The following is an 18374-nucleotide window of genomic DNA, read 5'->3' on the forward strand; positions in this document are numbered from 1 at the left end:
ATATATATATATATATATATATATATATATATATATATATAGCTATGTATTATTTATTTATTTATTTATTTATTTTTTTGATAGAATCAAAGGGAGGTAAATCAAGGTCCCATTTTTTATTTTAATATTTTTTTTGTATGACTCAATTTAAATAAACTACCTGATGGGAAAACATTTTTTAAAAACAAAAAATTGACTACAACATCTGTAGTTAAAGAAAGAGAAATAATTTAACAGTTTTAACTAAATGTGTTATAACGTCTTTCCTTTTTTTCACTGTGCATGTTTGTACCAAAAAAAGGTTATTTTGAAAAAAGACTGTAGACCGCCAGAAATAATCTGTTGCTCGCATCCTGAACAGAAACTCCAGACTTTCTTTGTTCCACCAGATAGTTTTATTGTTCTGTCTTATAATTTTATTTCCCAGTGAATTCATGTGAGGTTTAAAAAAAATATTTTCTCTCTATCTTGTTTTCAGGTGTTTGTTTTGCTTTTCATCTTTGTAAAAAGACAAATAATGCGTATTGCCATAAAGTCTCGGAGAGGCCCTCACGTTCCCATTGGCCACAATGCTCCTAAGGTAGAACAGGCTCATCACAGATCTGATCCTGCAGGGTATTTCAGTTGTTCATCAATCATTTTAATGTGTTGTTTTGGTCTTGCAGGAATTGAAACAATTAATAGAAGCCAAACTGTGTCAGGTCCAAAAGATCCACTTTGAGCCTCGTTTGTTGTCCCCAGCCGATGACCGTCTAACCCAGAGGCAACAGTCTGGTTAGTGATGCATGCAGAGCTTGTAAAGCATCAGGAATGGTCCCAATGATAAAAAAGGTTTCTCTATGGTGTTTGTTGTAGGTTCTGATGACTACCTGTACAGGATGAAAGCTCTAGATGCTGTCCGGGACACTGGTAATCTGTTTTTTTTTAATTCTGTAATTAAATTTTAATTCTTCAAATCTGCCATCTTCACATCTTCACATTGCTTCCTTTAGATTTGCCTTTCCGTGAACTGGGTGGCGCCTCCACAGCTGTTACTGGGAAAAGATTTCGAACCTGGCTGTTGCAGCTGCGTAATTCCCACAGCGAGCTGAGAGACAAGCAGAACTCTCCGATTGACAGGGTGTTAGATGGCTACAACAGAGCGCGCCATGGGGCCGAGGTCAGCAGCTTCTCTCATACAACATGTCACTTTCAAAGTGGTTTCATCACTTATTGTGAGGCAGTAAATTTCTATGTTAGTATGAATAAATATATCTGATGTAAAAATATTTCCTATATCAAAAATAATCCTTAAAAGAGGAGCGGTGGCCTAGTGGTTAGAGCAGTGGTCTCCGACCCTGGTCCTCAAGATCTACTGTCCTACAGATTTTAGATGCATCCCTGCTTCAACACAGCTGAATCAAATGAATTGCTTGAAAAGGTAATCAATCATTTGATTCAGCTGTGTTGAAGCAGGGATGCATCTAAAATCTGTAGGACAGTAGATCTTGAGGACCAGGGTCGGAGACCACTGGGTTAGAGCATTGAGCATGGGTCTCAGACGTTCTGGGTTCAAGTCCCACTCACTCCCATGGACTGCTACTCTGGGTCCCTGAGCAAGACCCTTAATCTCACACTGCTCCCTGGGTGTCGCACAATGGCAGCCCACTGCTCCCCAAGGGGATGGGTTAAATGCAGAGTTAATTTCGTTGCTCTGTACTTGTGACAGTGTTATGACAATAAAAGTAAATAAAAAAAAAAGATTGAAGCTAGCAGAAATGGTTTGTTTGGAATCATAGAAATAGATTTAGTGTAGTGATCTCATCTTTTTGAAAGTGACCTCCCAAGTTTGGCGCAATCTCCCATCAGGAATGCCTTTTCCCTGATATAAACACTCAACTTTTATCAGGTGGGATGTTGATTGTTGTATGTTTACGTGCTTTTTGCTGATAGACACAATATTTCATTTCCCAAATGTTTTCATTATCTGTTGATCTTTAGAAACTATGAAACATTGCAAATCCCTCAAGGTGCCCATGATACGTATTTTTGTTTAGGTTTGGAGTAAAGATGAACACCTTAAAATAGATTGATCTTCTATTGCGCTAGCATAATCTGACATATTAAGGGTTTGAATTTCTAAAGCATAACAGTTTTGGAGGTTTTATTGTGTGGGGAGAATTTTGGATTCAGTTTTTTTTTATGCTGTCCCTGTTTGTGTTTTCAGGCTTTTGGAGAAGCAGAGTTTATCAAGTACCAGGAGGCTCTGACTGAGCTGGCCGCTATGTGAGAAAACTCCATCTCTCCCCACTACACTCTTTTTTCATTTTTCATTTTTTTGGTCTCATGGGTAATCCCAATGAGGAATGTGGATTGCGCAGTAAAAAAATCTGCTTTCCTTTCCTGTTGTTTCAGCGTGAAGTCTCGCGGCGGCACGCCGAGCCAACACCACCAGTCTGCAGCCAAAGACCTGACTGCCACCACCAGCCCCTCCTCCTCCTCCTGCTGCTCCTCCACCACCCAAAACACCTACCTCACATTTACAGGGCTGCAGTGCAACAAGAGGCCCAGACACTTTCTGGAGCTGAAGAACTTCAAAGACAACTACAACACACTGGACAGCACGCTCTGATATATTTACACGTCTGAACAAAAGAAAAGGTCAAAGATAAATACTACTGCCTGTAATCCTAGTGCCTCACTCACTGTCACCTGACGGTATAAGATTAAGCTGAAAACACACTGCCTTTATATAACATGCACTGCAGAATGCTGCACATCTATTGCTCGTTGCCTAAGTGTATTATTGCATGAATAAGTGCAACATTCAAATAAAAATAGCTGTTAGTAAGTAGGGTTGATTTGACCAAAAGAAAAACACCTATTGAAATGTTTATGCAGCATAGGACAATCAGTATTTATTGCACAATGTAAACACCTATGCAGAGATGTTCAATTTAACCACCTGTGTGTAGAAAATAAGAGTTAATAGTTATAAACTAGCGTGTGCATTATTTTTTTTTAATAACAAAAGATAGCTCTGTTTATGTCATTAATGTTTACTTTTGTTTACGTTCTCATGTTTTTACTTTGAGCCATGGATTTATTTCCTTTGAGCCTCATCTTACAGCCATAATTCTCTTCAGGAATTTAATTAAGTGCCTTTTTTTAATCAGTTATTTCACGGAGCAGTATTTTAGATTATATATATATGTGTTGGATTAGAGGTACAACCTCAGGGGAAGACTGTTTCTTTAGTCACACTAAGCCTGCTGATATCTGAGAGGCATCAGTTTTATTTTGTATTTAAAGTGTTTAATGCCTGATTGTTATATTTTTTCAGTTTCCTGTGTTGTTTATGATTTATGTTTCCATGCAAAAAACAGGTCATGATGTTGATTTTAAAACTAAACATTGTAAACTTTGAAATGCCAGTCTCTTGTCATCTCCTTTTAGTGTAGAACAATAAAGTTCATTACATGTTTTTTTTGTTTTTGTTTTTTTATTATCAAAAAAACATTTAAATCCTAAAAAAAAAATAAAAGGAAAGCACAATTTTAAAGCAGTTTTATCTCTGAAACATACAGAACCTCGTAATGGTAAGAAATTTAAGAGATTTTAATATTAAGTGAAAGAATCAACATTATTATAAGTAATGTATTTAATAGGAGAGATTTAGTTAAGGGAACAATGCAATGTTTTAATCTGATATATTTGTAGTGTTATTAATGGTTTTCTGTACTATAACTATAAAATGAAGCCTCAAACATAGCAAAAGTGAAAAAAAACAAATACATATGTTTATATATGTATACATTAGATATTTATATATGTTTATATTTATTTTCTTAAAATGTATTATCAAGAGGGGTGTTTAAACATTTTTTTCTTTTGATAGCTAATGTTACTATATCATTTTTATACCTCATATACATTATCTAAAAATTGTAAAATACATAGCAGCCGAAATAATCTTAAATACCACATTACCAATGATATTTTAACAGAAGAATGAATATAAAATGGATCCAGGATAATGGGCCCTTAGTCAAATCACAATATTATTTTTTTTAAGATACAGATAATAAAGTAGCTGAAAAAAAGCACCCTATATCAAAATGTTAACATTTAATGGTTATACTTTTGCAGTAAAAACCTGAAACCTGTTGCAGATTCCCATCTTACTAATATCAATGGATTTATTTGTTTAATTCTATCTACATGTTTCAAAGCATCTGCATGGACTTTATGTGCATAAACATTTTAAACCTGCAAATCCATTGCACGTGTGCAGGTTTGTAATGGCAAAAGTTATCCAGCAGAGGGCGCCCTTAACAATGTAATCCACCAGTTTCACTGTAATGAAAAAAGGTTGAAATGTATCTTCAAGGAATTTAAATATTTTCATCAGAATATTTTGTTTAGTTTCCACCAAAAGCTAAAACCTTGTTTTGTTTTTCTATTGCTGCAGGATGTGTTTACAGGTTTTTAAACCATGATCCGTCTTACACAGATATTATGAAATATTTGCTGTCACCCTCTAAAATGATAAGACATGGACCTATAGATGAGTTTCTGTTTAAGGTGTTTATTCTCAAAATCAGAGAGAAAACAGATCAGGACTCATACTTTATACAAAAGCTCTTCTATCAAACAGTTGTTATTTTAGCATAAATAAATACAAAGCAGAAAGTCTAATTACATTCACTGAAATATGTACATAAAGAATGTGAGGATTCAGACAATGACATGGAAGTGAAATGCACAATGTATTTAGAGGAATGATGATGATGCTGAAAATAAAAATAAAAACTTCAGTTTTCCTTCTGTCCTCACAGCTTTATAAAGTGCCCTTCGGTTTCTGGGGGAGTAAAACATTTATAAAAAATAGATTATACAATGTGAAAGCCCAAATAGTAATCCGATTTTTATAAATTTCTCTTTAAATATAGCTTTGTTTTTCTGAAACAACCATATATTCACACATAGAAGTGAACAGAGCCAAAGATGACTGACAGTTTAGAGTAAGTCAAGGATTCTAACATGATCTATCAGGACAGTTTGGAAAGCAACAAAACATAGATGCTACATTTCTTTATTACAGCCTCGTGATGTGGTCAGGAAGAAGAACAAACTGCACAGTCAACCCTATAAACTCAAAGTTCATTTGCGGGATAAAAATATTGGAATGGGGCGGAACAAGCAGAGCGTTCGCTCAAACTAAAAGCAAACACATAATGTACGTCTGAGTCTCTATTGCATCTACATTAAAGCCGACTTACATACAGTCATTAGTCAAATACCCAGTGGGTGCTGCTAATCACTCCTCAGTTCCTTCAAAAGAGGTTTAGTTCAAATGCAGCTATAGCAAAGGTGTTACAGTTTGAGAAAGTTCAGCTCAGATCCTCCCTATGTTAATTCATTTGAAGATGTCGTCAACAGAGCTGCTGTCTGAGTTCAGTCTGAAAAAAGCCTGCAGGTTCTGGTTCTTCTGTTGCTTCATGACTTGATCTCGATGACTTTGATAAAGGGGAGTGGCTTGTTAGAGGACGATGATGGCTTCAGGGGTTTACTGCAACAAGAAGAGGAACAGAATTTGATTACCTCCATAGTAAAGGAAAGCAGGAATGAATCATACAACCTAAAATAAATAGAAATACATTTTTGCTCAGTGTTTGACATTAAATTAAGACAAATCTGACTTCCTTTTGGTCAGTTTGGATTATCAGGATTATCATTATTTGTTTTGTGCCAGATTAAGAAGAAAAGGCTTTTTAAGATTTCAACTCAGATTTCAAATCAACAAACATTTTATTAGTATTTCAGGAAATTGGGTCAAATCCTTTGGAATGTTTTTCTCAAGCTATGGAGGAATTCAACCCCTTCCTCCTGACTGATATCAGGTCTTTGTGATGGTGACTCTAAGGCTACGTTCACACTGCAGGCCTTAATGCTTAATTCCGATTTTTTTGTGAAGTCAGATTTTTTTTGCGTTGCCGTTCACATTTCCAAATATATGCGACTTGTATGTGATCTCGTGTGAGAACTGCATTCATACAACGCAAGTATTCCGCATGCACAGTAGAGGACGCAATGATGCCTCAAGCAAGCATGCTCTATGTTTACGGAAGTAAACATGGATCTAGCAATCTTTCCCAACCTTAAAAACTTAATCTTTTCAAGATTGTTAAAAAATAAAGACTGCTCTCCACATTATCTTCCACCATGTTTTTTTTTAAATTTCTAAATAATCATTTCAACTAATTCTAATTTAGTGTCATTTTACATTAGTGCCTTAAAGGTTTTAGCAACTTTCACAATGCTCTCTACTCGACGCAGACAATTCCATTGCAAATTTTGGATACTCCAAAAAAGAAGAAATGACAGACTTAGTCTTTGTCCGCTTTAGTAAACAGTAATCTGACTTTTTTTTCAGAGTAACGACTTCCTCTTGACTGAATGGTATTTCAGGAATAATAGTAGAGAAATGTAAAATCCCAAACAAGGAACCGCATTCTAAGATTCTGGCGAATTTTAAAAGGAAAAACATACCGCAGTATGCCCAAGGTTAGCCAAGTATCTTTCTTGTTGCGCTTTCTGACTTCTAGAGATTGACACACATCTGCAGTATTTCAATGCTGCTTGTTTTATCATTATTAATGTGAAAAAGGGCCTATAAAAATGGTTATTGGCACATTAAATCTAAAGCCATGGGAACCAAGAAGTCATGAACTAATAGTCAGATGTATTTAACACATCTTTTCTTTTTTCCATTAATTTATGACTTTTATATTCAAAATGAAATTTATATGTTTTCATTGTAAAAAGGCTAAATGTTTTTAATTAGTAGTCAAAATGAATTGTTTTAATTGTCATTACGTAAAAATGTTTCCAAGGGGGGAATTTGTTTTCCCACTGATAAAATAAAATTTTTTATTTTCACCACATTCCTAATGTTAGCTTATGCTGCAACAGTAAGATGAATTTATTTGAGTGATTTTGTTTGGTCAGTTAAATCTTTAGAAGGAGACATACAGAACAAAATAGGCTACCTGTAGATTATCTGTGGGTTGCGCTCTGATGAGAGATATGAGTTTGACCTTTGCCCTCCCAGGAAGTAGTCCATCTGGTCACGCATCTCTCGATTCTGCACAAACAAAAGGGTTCAGAGGTTATTTACAGTATCACCAAGCAGTGCATTTTCTCTTTCCAGATAAAACTGGCTCTTGCTTATATTCCAGAGAAGAAACCAGAAGGAGCTCTCACCTCAGCCTCTAAGAAAGCCACTTTCTCCTCCAGCTCTCTGATCACGCGGTCCCGCTCCTGGATCACCATGCGAGAGTTCTGGAGCTAAAGACGAGCAAACATAGAATCCAAACAGTCAGCAAACCCTGCATAAATATGAGCATGGGTAGAATGAGTCTGGCGTTTGTGTTTCTCACCTGCTCAATCATGTGTCTGACTTTCCTCTGTTGGCTTTTCAGCATGTCATCCAGATGGTGAATTTTTTCTTTGAGAATAGCCACCTCCTTCTCCAACTGCTCAGCCCTAAAAATACACACAGATTGTTAAGGCATGCTGTGCTTTTTAGGCAACAGTGAATAAGTATTTGTACCACTCAAGCCCTCTATACTTGGATGTCACTGATATAATCATGGTTTAAAAAAATGGAAAAGGTTCAGAGGTGATGAGGAGAAAACTGAATATAAAGACAAGGCCATCCAGAAACCTGTAAGGGGCCATAAAAGGCCTCAGACCCTGCAGTAGGACAACTCTCTGACTACTGAAGGCACGTAGATTTTATTTAAGAAAATCAGAGTAAGATGGCCAGAAAACAAAAGCAGGGTTTTTAATTTAAGTTGGTGAAAAGGTTTGAAAAACATTCTTTCCATTTTTTTTAACAATTATATACTTTTAGTTCAGCTGAAAAATAAAATCCCTTTAAAATACTCTGGGATTTGAGGCTGAAAACCTGACAAAATGTCAAACTGGATTAAGAGTACTTGAGTATTTCACTGTGTAGGTTTGTAAGCTGACCTCTGCTCCCCCTGGTGGCCCTCTTCTCTGATCTTCCTCAGCTCGCGTAGTTCATCCTCGCGGCTGCGGATGGTCTCCCTCAGGGCGGCGCTCTCCTGCTCCATCCCTCCCAGCAGCCTCTGCAGGTCTTCAATGCGCTCGTCTCTCTTCTCGACTTCTTCTTCTTTAACCCTCAGCTTCTCCTCCTTGTCGTTCAGACACTCTCTAAGCCTGCTGCCTTCAGCCTAAATAAAGAGTTAAACTTTTTTAGATGACAGCACTAATAATGAGGAGATGTAACCTCTGTGGCTATGCATCACCTGCAGTCTCTCTCTCTCCTCCTGGTGCTTCTTTTCCGTCTCCTGCAGCTGTGCAAACAAACGCTTGCTGACCTCTCTCAGCTTCTCTCTCTCTGCTTCCTCATCTGCATCCTGTAGATAAACAACAAACTATTTAACTTTGCTGCATTACACTGGGACACATGTTTTTATGATAACCTAATAAAAACTGCTTTTGTTTCGTCCAACCCCAGAGAGCCTGTCTGTCATAAAGAAAGCGGGCGTGTCCGCCCGCGTCACTGGAACATTTAGCTGGCGGGAGCTGGCCTCTAGTTTCTGAACATGTAAGGTGTGAGATGGGGCTGAGGTGTGGCTCAGATACTACTGTAACTTGAATGTAAACAAAAGGAGCCTTGTTTTGATCGTTGACTACAGGGCGTTAATGGCATGCAGACAGTTGTGGAGGTGAAGAAACGTGTGGCCCAAAGACCCAGCAGCAAAACTATTTTAGTTTGAAGCATCTGTGGAATGAAGAACGGATGAAAACAAACACATGGGAGGAACAGAGCGTGCTCCAACTGTAATTTTTATTTTTTTTCCCACACACCCTGGGGAAATATAGGGAACATTTACGCTTTCGCGACATTTTGTTCTGCTCTTTTCCCCGTATACCCTCTCTGTTTGTGCCTCTGGGAGGGACTGCCTCACACTATGTTCTATGAACTGAGGCTAAAAAACAAGATTCAGTACATTCACTGAAAGTCTCACAGGTGTGAGAAGCATCATGTTGATGCTTCTCACACCTGTGAGAACTCAGTTTATGAGTTCATCCGCTCACCTGTCCATCAGCTTTGGATCCACTTTTGGAAGCAGACATTCCATTCTTTCTGAACGGGATGCCGACCTTCCACCCGTTTGTCTGCGGCTGGAGAAAGAAAAAGAGGAAGTCAGCAGGGAAAGAAAGGACCATGGCAGGAATGATAATTGAGTTGAAAGGAAATTCCATGAAGCACACAGGATGAGATGAAGGCCAGTGCAAAGCAAAGTTGTGCTACCTTGTTTTTGGCTGCCATCTGCTCCCTCAGGTTCTTCAGACAGTATCTCACCTGCAACAAACATGAATTCATTAAATCCCATTCTGATTCTAAGACCTACTGTAGCTCTGCAGCATTTCAAATGATTCAATTTCATTATTTATTAGCAACAATTAAGAGTACATTCTAAAAGTGGATGTTACACATTATAATATACTCCTATTATACCATTTGTGAGTATATTCAGGACTAAGATTAGAGATTGACTGATACAGGTCTTTTAAGGCAGATGCTGAATATTTTGACATTAGCCTAACTGCTGATATGTTCTGCAGCTATACTTGGGCCGATTCCTGGAGCCGATAAAACTTTCACTTCCTACATTTACATTATAAAATGATAAAAATTTGTTAAACAAGTCTTAATTAAAAAAAACAAAAAAAACACAATGCATGCACTTCACATGCACTACAGGAATGGCTGCTGAATGCCCAAACGAATCTGCCAATGCATGCACATATTGGCCAATACTGTAATATTGTCATAATATCATAATATATTGTAATGAATAACATTTCATCATACAATCTATCTAATATTACAGAATAAAATATACAACCTCACAGGTAATTAAGACTAAAAAAAAGATTTTTTTTTATTATTGAAGCTCCTAAAAAGAAAAAAATGCATTTTTTTATTTTTATTTTATTTTACGACACACACAGATCCATTTCAAATCTAACTGGACCTTATCAGGTGCAGTATAAAACTATGAAATGCAGTGAAGTTCAGGTGGAAAGGAGAAAATTAAAGATACACAAACAATTGACACTTCAACAGGCATATTTTGTTGCATCCCTCATTTGTTTCTGACATTTAAATTTTTTCCTCTATATGGATATTTTAACTTCTGCCATTTTTATCTCAGCAGGAAATTATGGAGTTGAGATAAAACTAGGAAGAAGAAAGCAGCATGTGTGGCAGATGGGTTATTTAAATGATCCAAATATGCAAAAGGCTGCAGAATCCAGGAAAAATGCTGGAGGACAGCAGCGTCATTGTTATAAACCAGTTATGGACAAACATGGTTCACTCACTAACCTCCTGTATCTGTGAAACTTCATCTGACAGCATCTTCAGGTTCTCCTGTTCTTTCTGCTGTTCTTGTCTGCGGGCCTCCAGATAAACCTGGCAACAAAGAGGCACATCGATATCAGACGCCAGCGTCTAGTCAAACACCTTCCCACACACCAGACATCCATATCTGTGACACACACCTTAATGATCTCCACCTGCTCCTCTCGTTTCGACTTCACCGGTTCCGGGTACGAAGCTGTCCTGTCGCTGGCCGGCTGGACCAGTGCGTAAGCTCGTCCAATCGGCTAAAGAGGAGGCAAGCAAGAGGAGGTTAAAAGCGGCAATGTTTTTCAAAATCTGTGAAATCTGAGCCTGATCCAAGAGGAGCTGTTTATCATCAACATTGCAACACAGGATTTGAAGGAGTTAAAATAATCCTTATGAAACATCGGTCTGGAATGTCGGCATCCGTGATGTAATTAAACTGTTAACTGGTAGAAGAAGGGGAACATACTGTCCCCTCATTAGCAAACGACCTGATAAGTGTCATCCTGCATTTTAAGGAGGACAGAGCTGTTGGGAGAAATCTCTATGGAGACCAGCCCATAAACATCTGCTACAGACCAGGGAATGGGTGGACACCAGACCATGAGCACAGAGGGAGACAGAGAGAGAGACCAGGAATGTTACGTAACCTCACTGCTGTGGACGCCCCCTTGGGTCTGTTGGAGCAAAACTTGCTCTAAGACAAGCAGACTGCGTGTGAAGAACTCCAATAAAAAATAATGTTTGCTGTGACGTGATTATGAGAAATATCAAAAGCTGGTGTGCTAGAATGACACATTAAACTGACTGAGCTAATTCCTCAGAATCATCAAGAACTGTAAGGCATAAGGTTCAAAATATGCAACTCATGATCTTCCTCCCTTATTCATTCATGTTTTAAATGGATTTCATGATTCATGTTTTGACTTGGATGTAAATAATTCTACACATATAGAAATGTATGAAACATATTCTGTATTTATTTTTCCACTCTGATTAAACCCTAGAATAAAGGTGGACTGATCACACAAAACTGAGCCCGCCCTTTTTAAGTAAATAATGAGTCAACTTCAACATTAAAACCAATGAAAGCGGAAGGTAAAGGAGGATAAAAGCTGTATGAGTATAATAGCATGATAATCAGTATAGCTGGATCCATTTTACCGGGACATGAACCCCAAGATGGTAAATTAATTTGATCTCCCTTAAAGCCAATGATTCATACCTTAAACTTTTTTATAAAGCCACATGGTTACGTCTAATTTTAATGCCTTTCAGCACATTTATATCGAAGCCAATCCACTACAGTAAGTGTTTGTAATATGAATACAGGGATATGGATCAGTACTTTATTAAAATATAAAACCATTGACCTAACTTGGCTTTGTGTCCATCAGAGCTCAGGTCTTAAACCACAATCACCAATCACTCCTAGTTTATCTGCAGCATTTCTCATCAGCACTCCAACCATGCTTTTTGTTTATTTTTCCTATACTGTATGTTACACAGACAATTACAAATTTCTTACCTTATCACGGTTCTGCTCTGCGCTCCGGTTTGCCTCTCTCTGGTCGTGCAGCGTAAGCCGCAGTCGCCTACACCCCTCCTGAAAAACAGGACGATTTGAAAGAGTCCGTTATGTGATGGAGAGTCTTATTGAGGGTTATTTTGAGGAGGAGGATAAGAAAGGGGAGAAAAGAGGAGGAGAGAATGAGTCATACACATAGGGTGGGAGAAAGTGGGCAGCAGCCAGTAAAAGACTGGGAACGAGCGTCAGGAAGAGACCAAAACTTTTTCCAGCCCTGAACAGAGACAGATTGTTTGATTTAAATTGTGCGCTGCGGACGTCAGAGGGACTTAGGTGAAAACCCTGCAGACGATCGCAGCCAGCTGGAAGCAGAGGCTGCGTTTCAAGGAAAAACTGTTATGTGGAGTAAAACAGAAACTTTCCATGGCAACGAATCCTACAAACAATCTGGCAATGGAGTAAAATAAGCAAAAGGATGAAGTCTGAGAGAAACTATAATCATCATCAATCTGACACAGATTCTATGTCCTTTTTAAACAACAGAGAATGACCTTTTTGCACTTTTTTACTAAACTGGTTTCTCTTCTTTTTCCTTTCATCTGCTATAAATCCATAAACTATTAATCATGAAATTCTGTGCAGCTGTCTAAAGCTGCATAGTACAAAATTAAATCAAATGATTTGACTAAACAATCTGAAAAAATATACATTCATTTTAAGCTGAATGATCAACCCACGGTAAAAGGAATGTGAAAGAAACTTCTTAGTGGGAAATATCTGGAGCAGGATGTTACTGGGCGGGTGTTCTTTCCAGCACAAGGAAAGCCCCCCTAAAGCGATCCTTGGTCGACGTCAATGGTTAACTCCACGGATGTGAGGGAAGAGGTCACAGACATTGCATAAGTGTCTCTAGCCGACACGGCATGTTTGATTTTTTTGTGTCTATTGTTGAATTCATTATCAAAGATAAATACAGCAGGATATCAAAATTACGTCTGAAGTTTGAAAGGCTAACACAGAAACAGAGCCTCATTAATAGCTCTACTAATGGCAAATATTTGAGGAATGTTCTGCTTTGGTGTCTGTCTTTGTGCGCTAACAGTCAAACTATGAGGAATCCACTGATCGTATTTAATTATTTGTGATTTGTTTCCCAGTGCCTTAGCTGGTCAGGGCTAATAGTCAAGCTTTGCTGTGTTTTCTTTGTTTTACCGTCTGCAACAGCTTGGAAAGTTACATAAGTCCTGCTTTTTGTCTTTCATATTAGGGGTGGGATTCGTATAGTGGGAGCAAGAACCAATAAACTCATCTAGGTTTTTTTTGGACAAAAAATACCATAACATGTTTTTTTTTCTTGTCTTTTTATTTTGCAAAAATCTGTGAGAATTATATTTTATGCACTAAAATTTAAAAGCTGACTGTGCAAACACAAAGGGAATATCTCAAAACAGAGAATGAGTGATTTTTAGATATTAAAAGATACTTAGGTTTAGTTTTCTGTTGGCTCTCGACAATAAATCATAGAATGTAGAGATATACAGACCGCCTGATATTTTTGGCCAACATTACCATTTTTCTTCCCTGTATCAGCCGATGGGTGCATGCATAAGTTAAGTCAAAAGTGCATTCAGCTGCAATGACTTCAGATCATGTTGAATGCAAGCATTGCAACTCCCCTCCTTTTGCTACAAATTCATGTTTTGTTTAAGTTTTTAATACAGATCTGTTTTTCTTTTTGTTTAAATTGCAACGAATGTAACATTTATTTTTATGCCATTTTATGTAAATGGAGGCAGGAAAAGTAATACCGGCAGCACAGAACAGGGATTAGTTAGACTGGTGACAAATGAATCAGTAAAGTTATTAAAAAACACCAGTCTATCTCTAATAGTATGATATCCAGTAAACAAGATTACTTTAAGTGCTTTTTTAATGCTTTCTGTTGTTTATGGAGACCTGTGATTATCAGTCGATGTTGCTCTCTTTGTTAAGCATAAACAAAGGTAAACATAAAAGACAAATTTCTTTAATTAAATCCATTGTGAATTTAGGCGTGGCTTTATAGGGAAACCCTGTTTCCCCTGTCTCTTGTTTTTAGCAACTAATAAAGTCTTTATGTAAGGTCAAGATAAGGAGCAGTCATAAAAGAGAAGCTTTGTTGGCAGAGCCTTTCAATTTGCTGCTTATCTGTTCCAACAGTAATAAAAAGAAAAGGCAGTAAGGGGTGAAAATACATGGTAAAACTAAAAGGCTCTGGATAAATTGCGCTCAAATGAACCATCATGAAGGTAAATACCTCCTGTTGCTCAACACATCCTTTCCACTTGGATTGCAGGCATCTAAAAGCTCTGCTGGGGAGCACTGATGAAGTCAGGAGAATAGAGGAGGGCTCTGACAAAGTGTGGAACAGTGAGACACTTGTTAAGAAGGAATGCATCCCTGTGCAACAACCCCAGCGCCTCTGATAATCCTCATCCTGGAACGAGCCATTTACACGGTAGCCTTCCTGTCTGATCTCTTTTTATTTCCACAGCCATGGAAAAAATGCTCTCCATCCCTCAGCTGTAATACTAGCCCTCCTATGAACTCAGACAAAAGCGAGCAGCTGGATGGGAACCGCAAATAGCTGCTTCAACGCAAACACAAGCAGAGCGCATTAGCTTCTGGCCACTGAAAGAAACATGAACCTGAGCTCAGACACAGAGACCACACAGAATGTACCTGAATGAGGACAAAAGATCAGGACACGCCGAAAGGACATGACTACGCTTTTGTTTTGGACTCAGGGATGTAAATCATCTGAGGTAAACATCCTGAGGAGCGGGAAGACACCTGGGAATGTACCCGGCCACCATAACTCCTAAAGATCTCTGTTACATACCAAAACATAATAAGAAAAGGGAAAGCTTTTGTCTGCACACGTCAACATGCATCAAATCTTTGGTCTGTCCTGCACTCATGTTGCACAGATGTCCCATTTGTCTCCTTTCTAACAACAATATAAATTCAGCTATGAGCCGACAGGTATAATCCACCAAATCAGCCGCAGGTGAATTAATGATCTTTTCAGGTTCATCAAATCCCGGCACTGATCCTTTACCTGAACCTTTGGTACAAAACTCAAATAAGGATAATAACAATTCAAAGAGGGATGCTCTTTCATCAGCATCCCTGTTGACATTCATATGAGCACCAAGAAAGACTTTTTGTCCAATAGAGAATAATTAACCTCTGAGATATTTCTAAGAAAATTCAGGAAATGTTTGATTAAAAAGGTAAGTCAACAAAACTAAGAATCAAAGCTCCTACGGCAACTTTCAGGGCCTGACAGCAACTCATGCTTTATTTAGAGAACATCAGTCTTCTCAGTAAAATAAATGCCCTCATTAACACACCCTTAGTGGATGAAGTGCCTCAAAGGCTAAAGTCAAACCTTTGAAGTTCCTGAACCATCCTAAATGCTGACTGGAATTAACCAGTTCTCTGAAATCTAAACAGTAAAGGCGCAACTAAGTCATTAGGACAACACTCTTCGGTAACAATGCTGTTACTGAAGAAGGAAGAGTCAAAGTCAGCTTTAATTATCTGTGGGTGATTCAATAACTCGGAAAAGCAGAGTAAGAAGCTACTTAGAAATAGTTCTAAGTAGAAATAGTTCTTCTGCATCATACAGAGAAGCATCTGTTTTTCCCAGACAGCAAGAGATCAGGAGAGAGAGACTTTCAGTAGAAAACAGTAAGGTGAAGTGAATTGTAGAAAAGAGGAAACATTTTATTTGTTTTAGCTGCCGATCTCTGCCTGCAGCGGGAAATGCCAGATGTAGAAATAGGCGGCGATTTGAATATGTCACAGTTCACATACGGGTCTAAAATTTAAAGGAAATGACAAAGAAACTTTTGTTTTGCAATGCTAGTTGGGCTAACATTTCTAATTGCTAAGTAAAGACATCAAAGCTGCATGGTTTAAAATGAGAATTATTTAACTCATTGTTTAAATTTGTTTTAAAATATTAGTAACACATTTTTTTTGTTTTTTTTTACCAATCAATCCTATTCTGCTTTTAAAGTGAATTAATATATGATTTTATTCCTCTAGACTTTTATGGGCTATAAAAATAGTTTTCAATAAAACAGTTACTGGCTGATTAGGTTTAATCTACTACAGAAAGGTGATCTGATCAGATGATCTATGTAAGATATTTGGACATTTAGCTAATTTATAAAGCCACTTAGTGACCTGAGATCTGTATTAATAGATAATTAACATTTAATTATGTTGATCTATTCCTAAGTGTTTTTTCGGGACGCCATTATATATAGTTTTCCCATCTGACTGATGCACACAGTAAAGCACACAATGAAAGGTTTTTCTATAATGCCAAATGAGCGGAACAGTGACGCAGGAAGCTGGGTTGTTAGTTCCTGCTTTGCCATCATGTGACACCTTGACAGGTTGTTTACAAACAAACATGTATTTTCATGTAATTGGAGAAGAAGCTGTGGGATCAGGACAAAGTGTAACACAGAGACACTTGATATTTAACAACACTCTTAAAAATCCTCACTTTCTAAGTAAACCAGGTGAGCTCTGGTATATTTCAGATAAGTGCAAGTCATGTTTGCCCCATTCCCAGTCAGTGATGTCAGTCTCTCCTGACAAATAATGAGGAGAGACATGGGGAATGTGCTCAACTGGGAGGTTGCAACCTCTGGGGGCATGATAAAAAAAAAAAAAAGACTCACTAGACAAAATAAAGGACATAGGGAGGAGTTTTAAACGGAAGAATCTAATTCAATAGTTACTTTGTGGAGAAGTTTTTTCTTTCAAAATGTGTGCCAGTCCTTTTTGTTTTATGCTTTTGAATAAATGTGTAGTTTAGGTACTTATGAAAATAATGCTCACCCCTCACCATTTATTAACATTTCTGTTCAGTGCAGCCACTTTGAAACTTTCTCTTACCTTACCTCCAATAAACACATCAGAGTTCAGATATGTAAATACTGCAGGCGGCTGATTATTTGCCTGCTGAATTAAACTTTGATAAGGGCTGACTTGTGCTCTGTGTGACGTTAAGGCAGAGTTGCCTTTTTCAAAAAAGTAATGACTGATAGATTGAAAGCGACCTGAATAAACACAGGCTTTATTGGAGCTGTACGCATTCCTCTGTGCAGTTTATCGGTTTATTATATATGTGAGAGGTGCTGCCCTTGTTACACTTTGGTCTCTCTGTTAGATATACTTCTGCAAGTAAGGTGACAGATTATCAGTCTAGTCCACACTGAAGAAATATGAAAAAAAGGGAAAAAAAAGGTGAAAGCTTTATGAAGCTTGGGCTGATGGGAGCTCAGCGGGAGAGCGCTAAGGTGGAAGATGAAGGGTGAAAATGTCAGGTTACTCTGCAACCTCGTAAAACAAAGTGCTGCTAAGTAGTCTGTTTTTCCAGGGTGAGGTAAATTATTAAACCAAGAGTTTCTAGCAATGAGAACCCAATCAGTGATCATTATTTCATAAAAAGAACTGGATAATCTTCATGTAGGCTTAATGCCCAAAAAAGTAAAAAAAAAAAAAAAATCAATTTTACCTTTTTTAATGCATAAATGATTTCAGGTATATCTTAAATTGTATTTTATGGAATCTCTAGTAATAATGCACCCACTTCCTAACTGGACATATAAATATTCACTTAATTTGAACCATATATGCCTATAACTTCATAATTTTTTTTTTTTACTGAGGATACTCCAGCTTCCCCCTGACAAAAACACACCCTGAGCGAAGAGCATATTCCCCTCACTGATGTTGAACAAGAGTTGCAGCAATTAAAAATATACATTCAGCAAAGCAGAAGCTGCAAACTTAGTGTGCTTTTTAATCCGTCTCTGCACAGGTGGTGGACAAAGTGCACAACCTGGGCTGCCTTCTCTGTCTGTCACAACAGCTTGGAAATGTAAGCTCTTCCACTATGTGACCAGAAGGCACCTGTCACAGGCAAGGATGTTATCTGGACTAATTCTGACCTAATGCTTTAATTACCTTACAGTAATTAAAGCACTTAATGTAAATCAAGGCAGCTGATTTAGGAAAAAAACAAAAAGGTATGAAAAAAGAAAAGGAGTAAAAGAAAAGAAGTAAAAAAAGACTAGTTTTTTCCACAGAGGGTATTAAACATATATAAATAAAGTTGTAAACTGTCTGAAATAATGTTTGAAGTAACTTACAGCATATTCATTGTTTCTGATGTCCTCAATGGTGCAAAGACTTCTCGTCACTCCGCTCATTTTCCTCTTAGATTTAATAAATAACCTCTACAGCACAAAATAAAAATAGAAATAAATAAAGGAACACCGCTGTTTTCTCCGCGGATCTTCCACAGTGTGTCTCGCTCTAACCCACGCTGGCTTTTCTGTGGAATGACGA

The 18374-nt window shown here is 37.6% G+C and overlaps 2 protein-coding genes across 2 annotated transcripts in view; one reads left to right on the forward strand and one right to left on the reverse strand.

The window, feature by feature from the left end:
• Positions 1 to 3423, forward strand: part of LOC107088402 (uncharacterized protein C1orf43 homolog) — a 4997-nt gene extending 1574 nt beyond the window's left edge. The window contains exons 2-7 of the mRNA XM_015380545.1: positions 479 to 580; positions 666 to 774; positions 856 to 909; positions 993 to 1159; positions 2207 to 2265; positions 2395 to 3423. Of these exons, the coding sequence (XP_015236031.1) occupies positions 479 to 580; positions 666 to 774; positions 856 to 909; positions 993 to 1159; positions 2207 to 2265; positions 2395 to 2611 (708 nt within the window). The 3' untranslated portion in view covers positions 2612 to 3423. The remainder of the gene's footprint in view (positions 1 to 478; positions 581 to 665; positions 775 to 855; positions 910 to 992; positions 1160 to 2206; positions 2266 to 2394) is intronic.
• Positions 3424 to 4941: 1518 nt separating this feature from the next.
• On the reverse strand, positions 4942 to 18370 carry tuft1 (tuftelin 1). The gene is made up of 12 exons (XM_015380518.1): positions 18176 to 18370; positions 11958 to 12035; positions 10585 to 10689; positions 10409 to 10495; positions 9329 to 9379; positions 9112 to 9198; positions 8316 to 8426; positions 8017 to 8240; positions 7422 to 7527; positions 7246 to 7329; positions 7032 to 7126; positions 4942 to 5551 (listed from the first exon to the last, which is right to left on the reverse strand). The coding sequence occupies exons 1-12, from the start codon at positions 18233 to 18235 to the stop codon at positions 5479 to 5481; spliced, it is 1161 nt and encodes a 386-aa protein (XP_015236004.1). The 5' UTR covers positions 18236 to 18370; the 3' UTR covers positions 4942 to 5478.
• Between the last annotated feature and the right edge of the window lie 4 nt (positions 18371 to 18374).

This window comes from Cyprinodon variegatus, unplaced genomic scaffold, assembly GCF_000732505.1.
Source record: "Cyprinodon variegatus isolate N-32 unplaced genomic scaffold, C_variegatus-1.0 Scaffold217, whole genome shotgun sequence".
Lineage (NCBI taxonomy): Eukaryota > Metazoa > Chordata > Actinopteri > Cyprinodontiformes > Cyprinodontidae > Cyprinodon > Cyprinodon variegatus.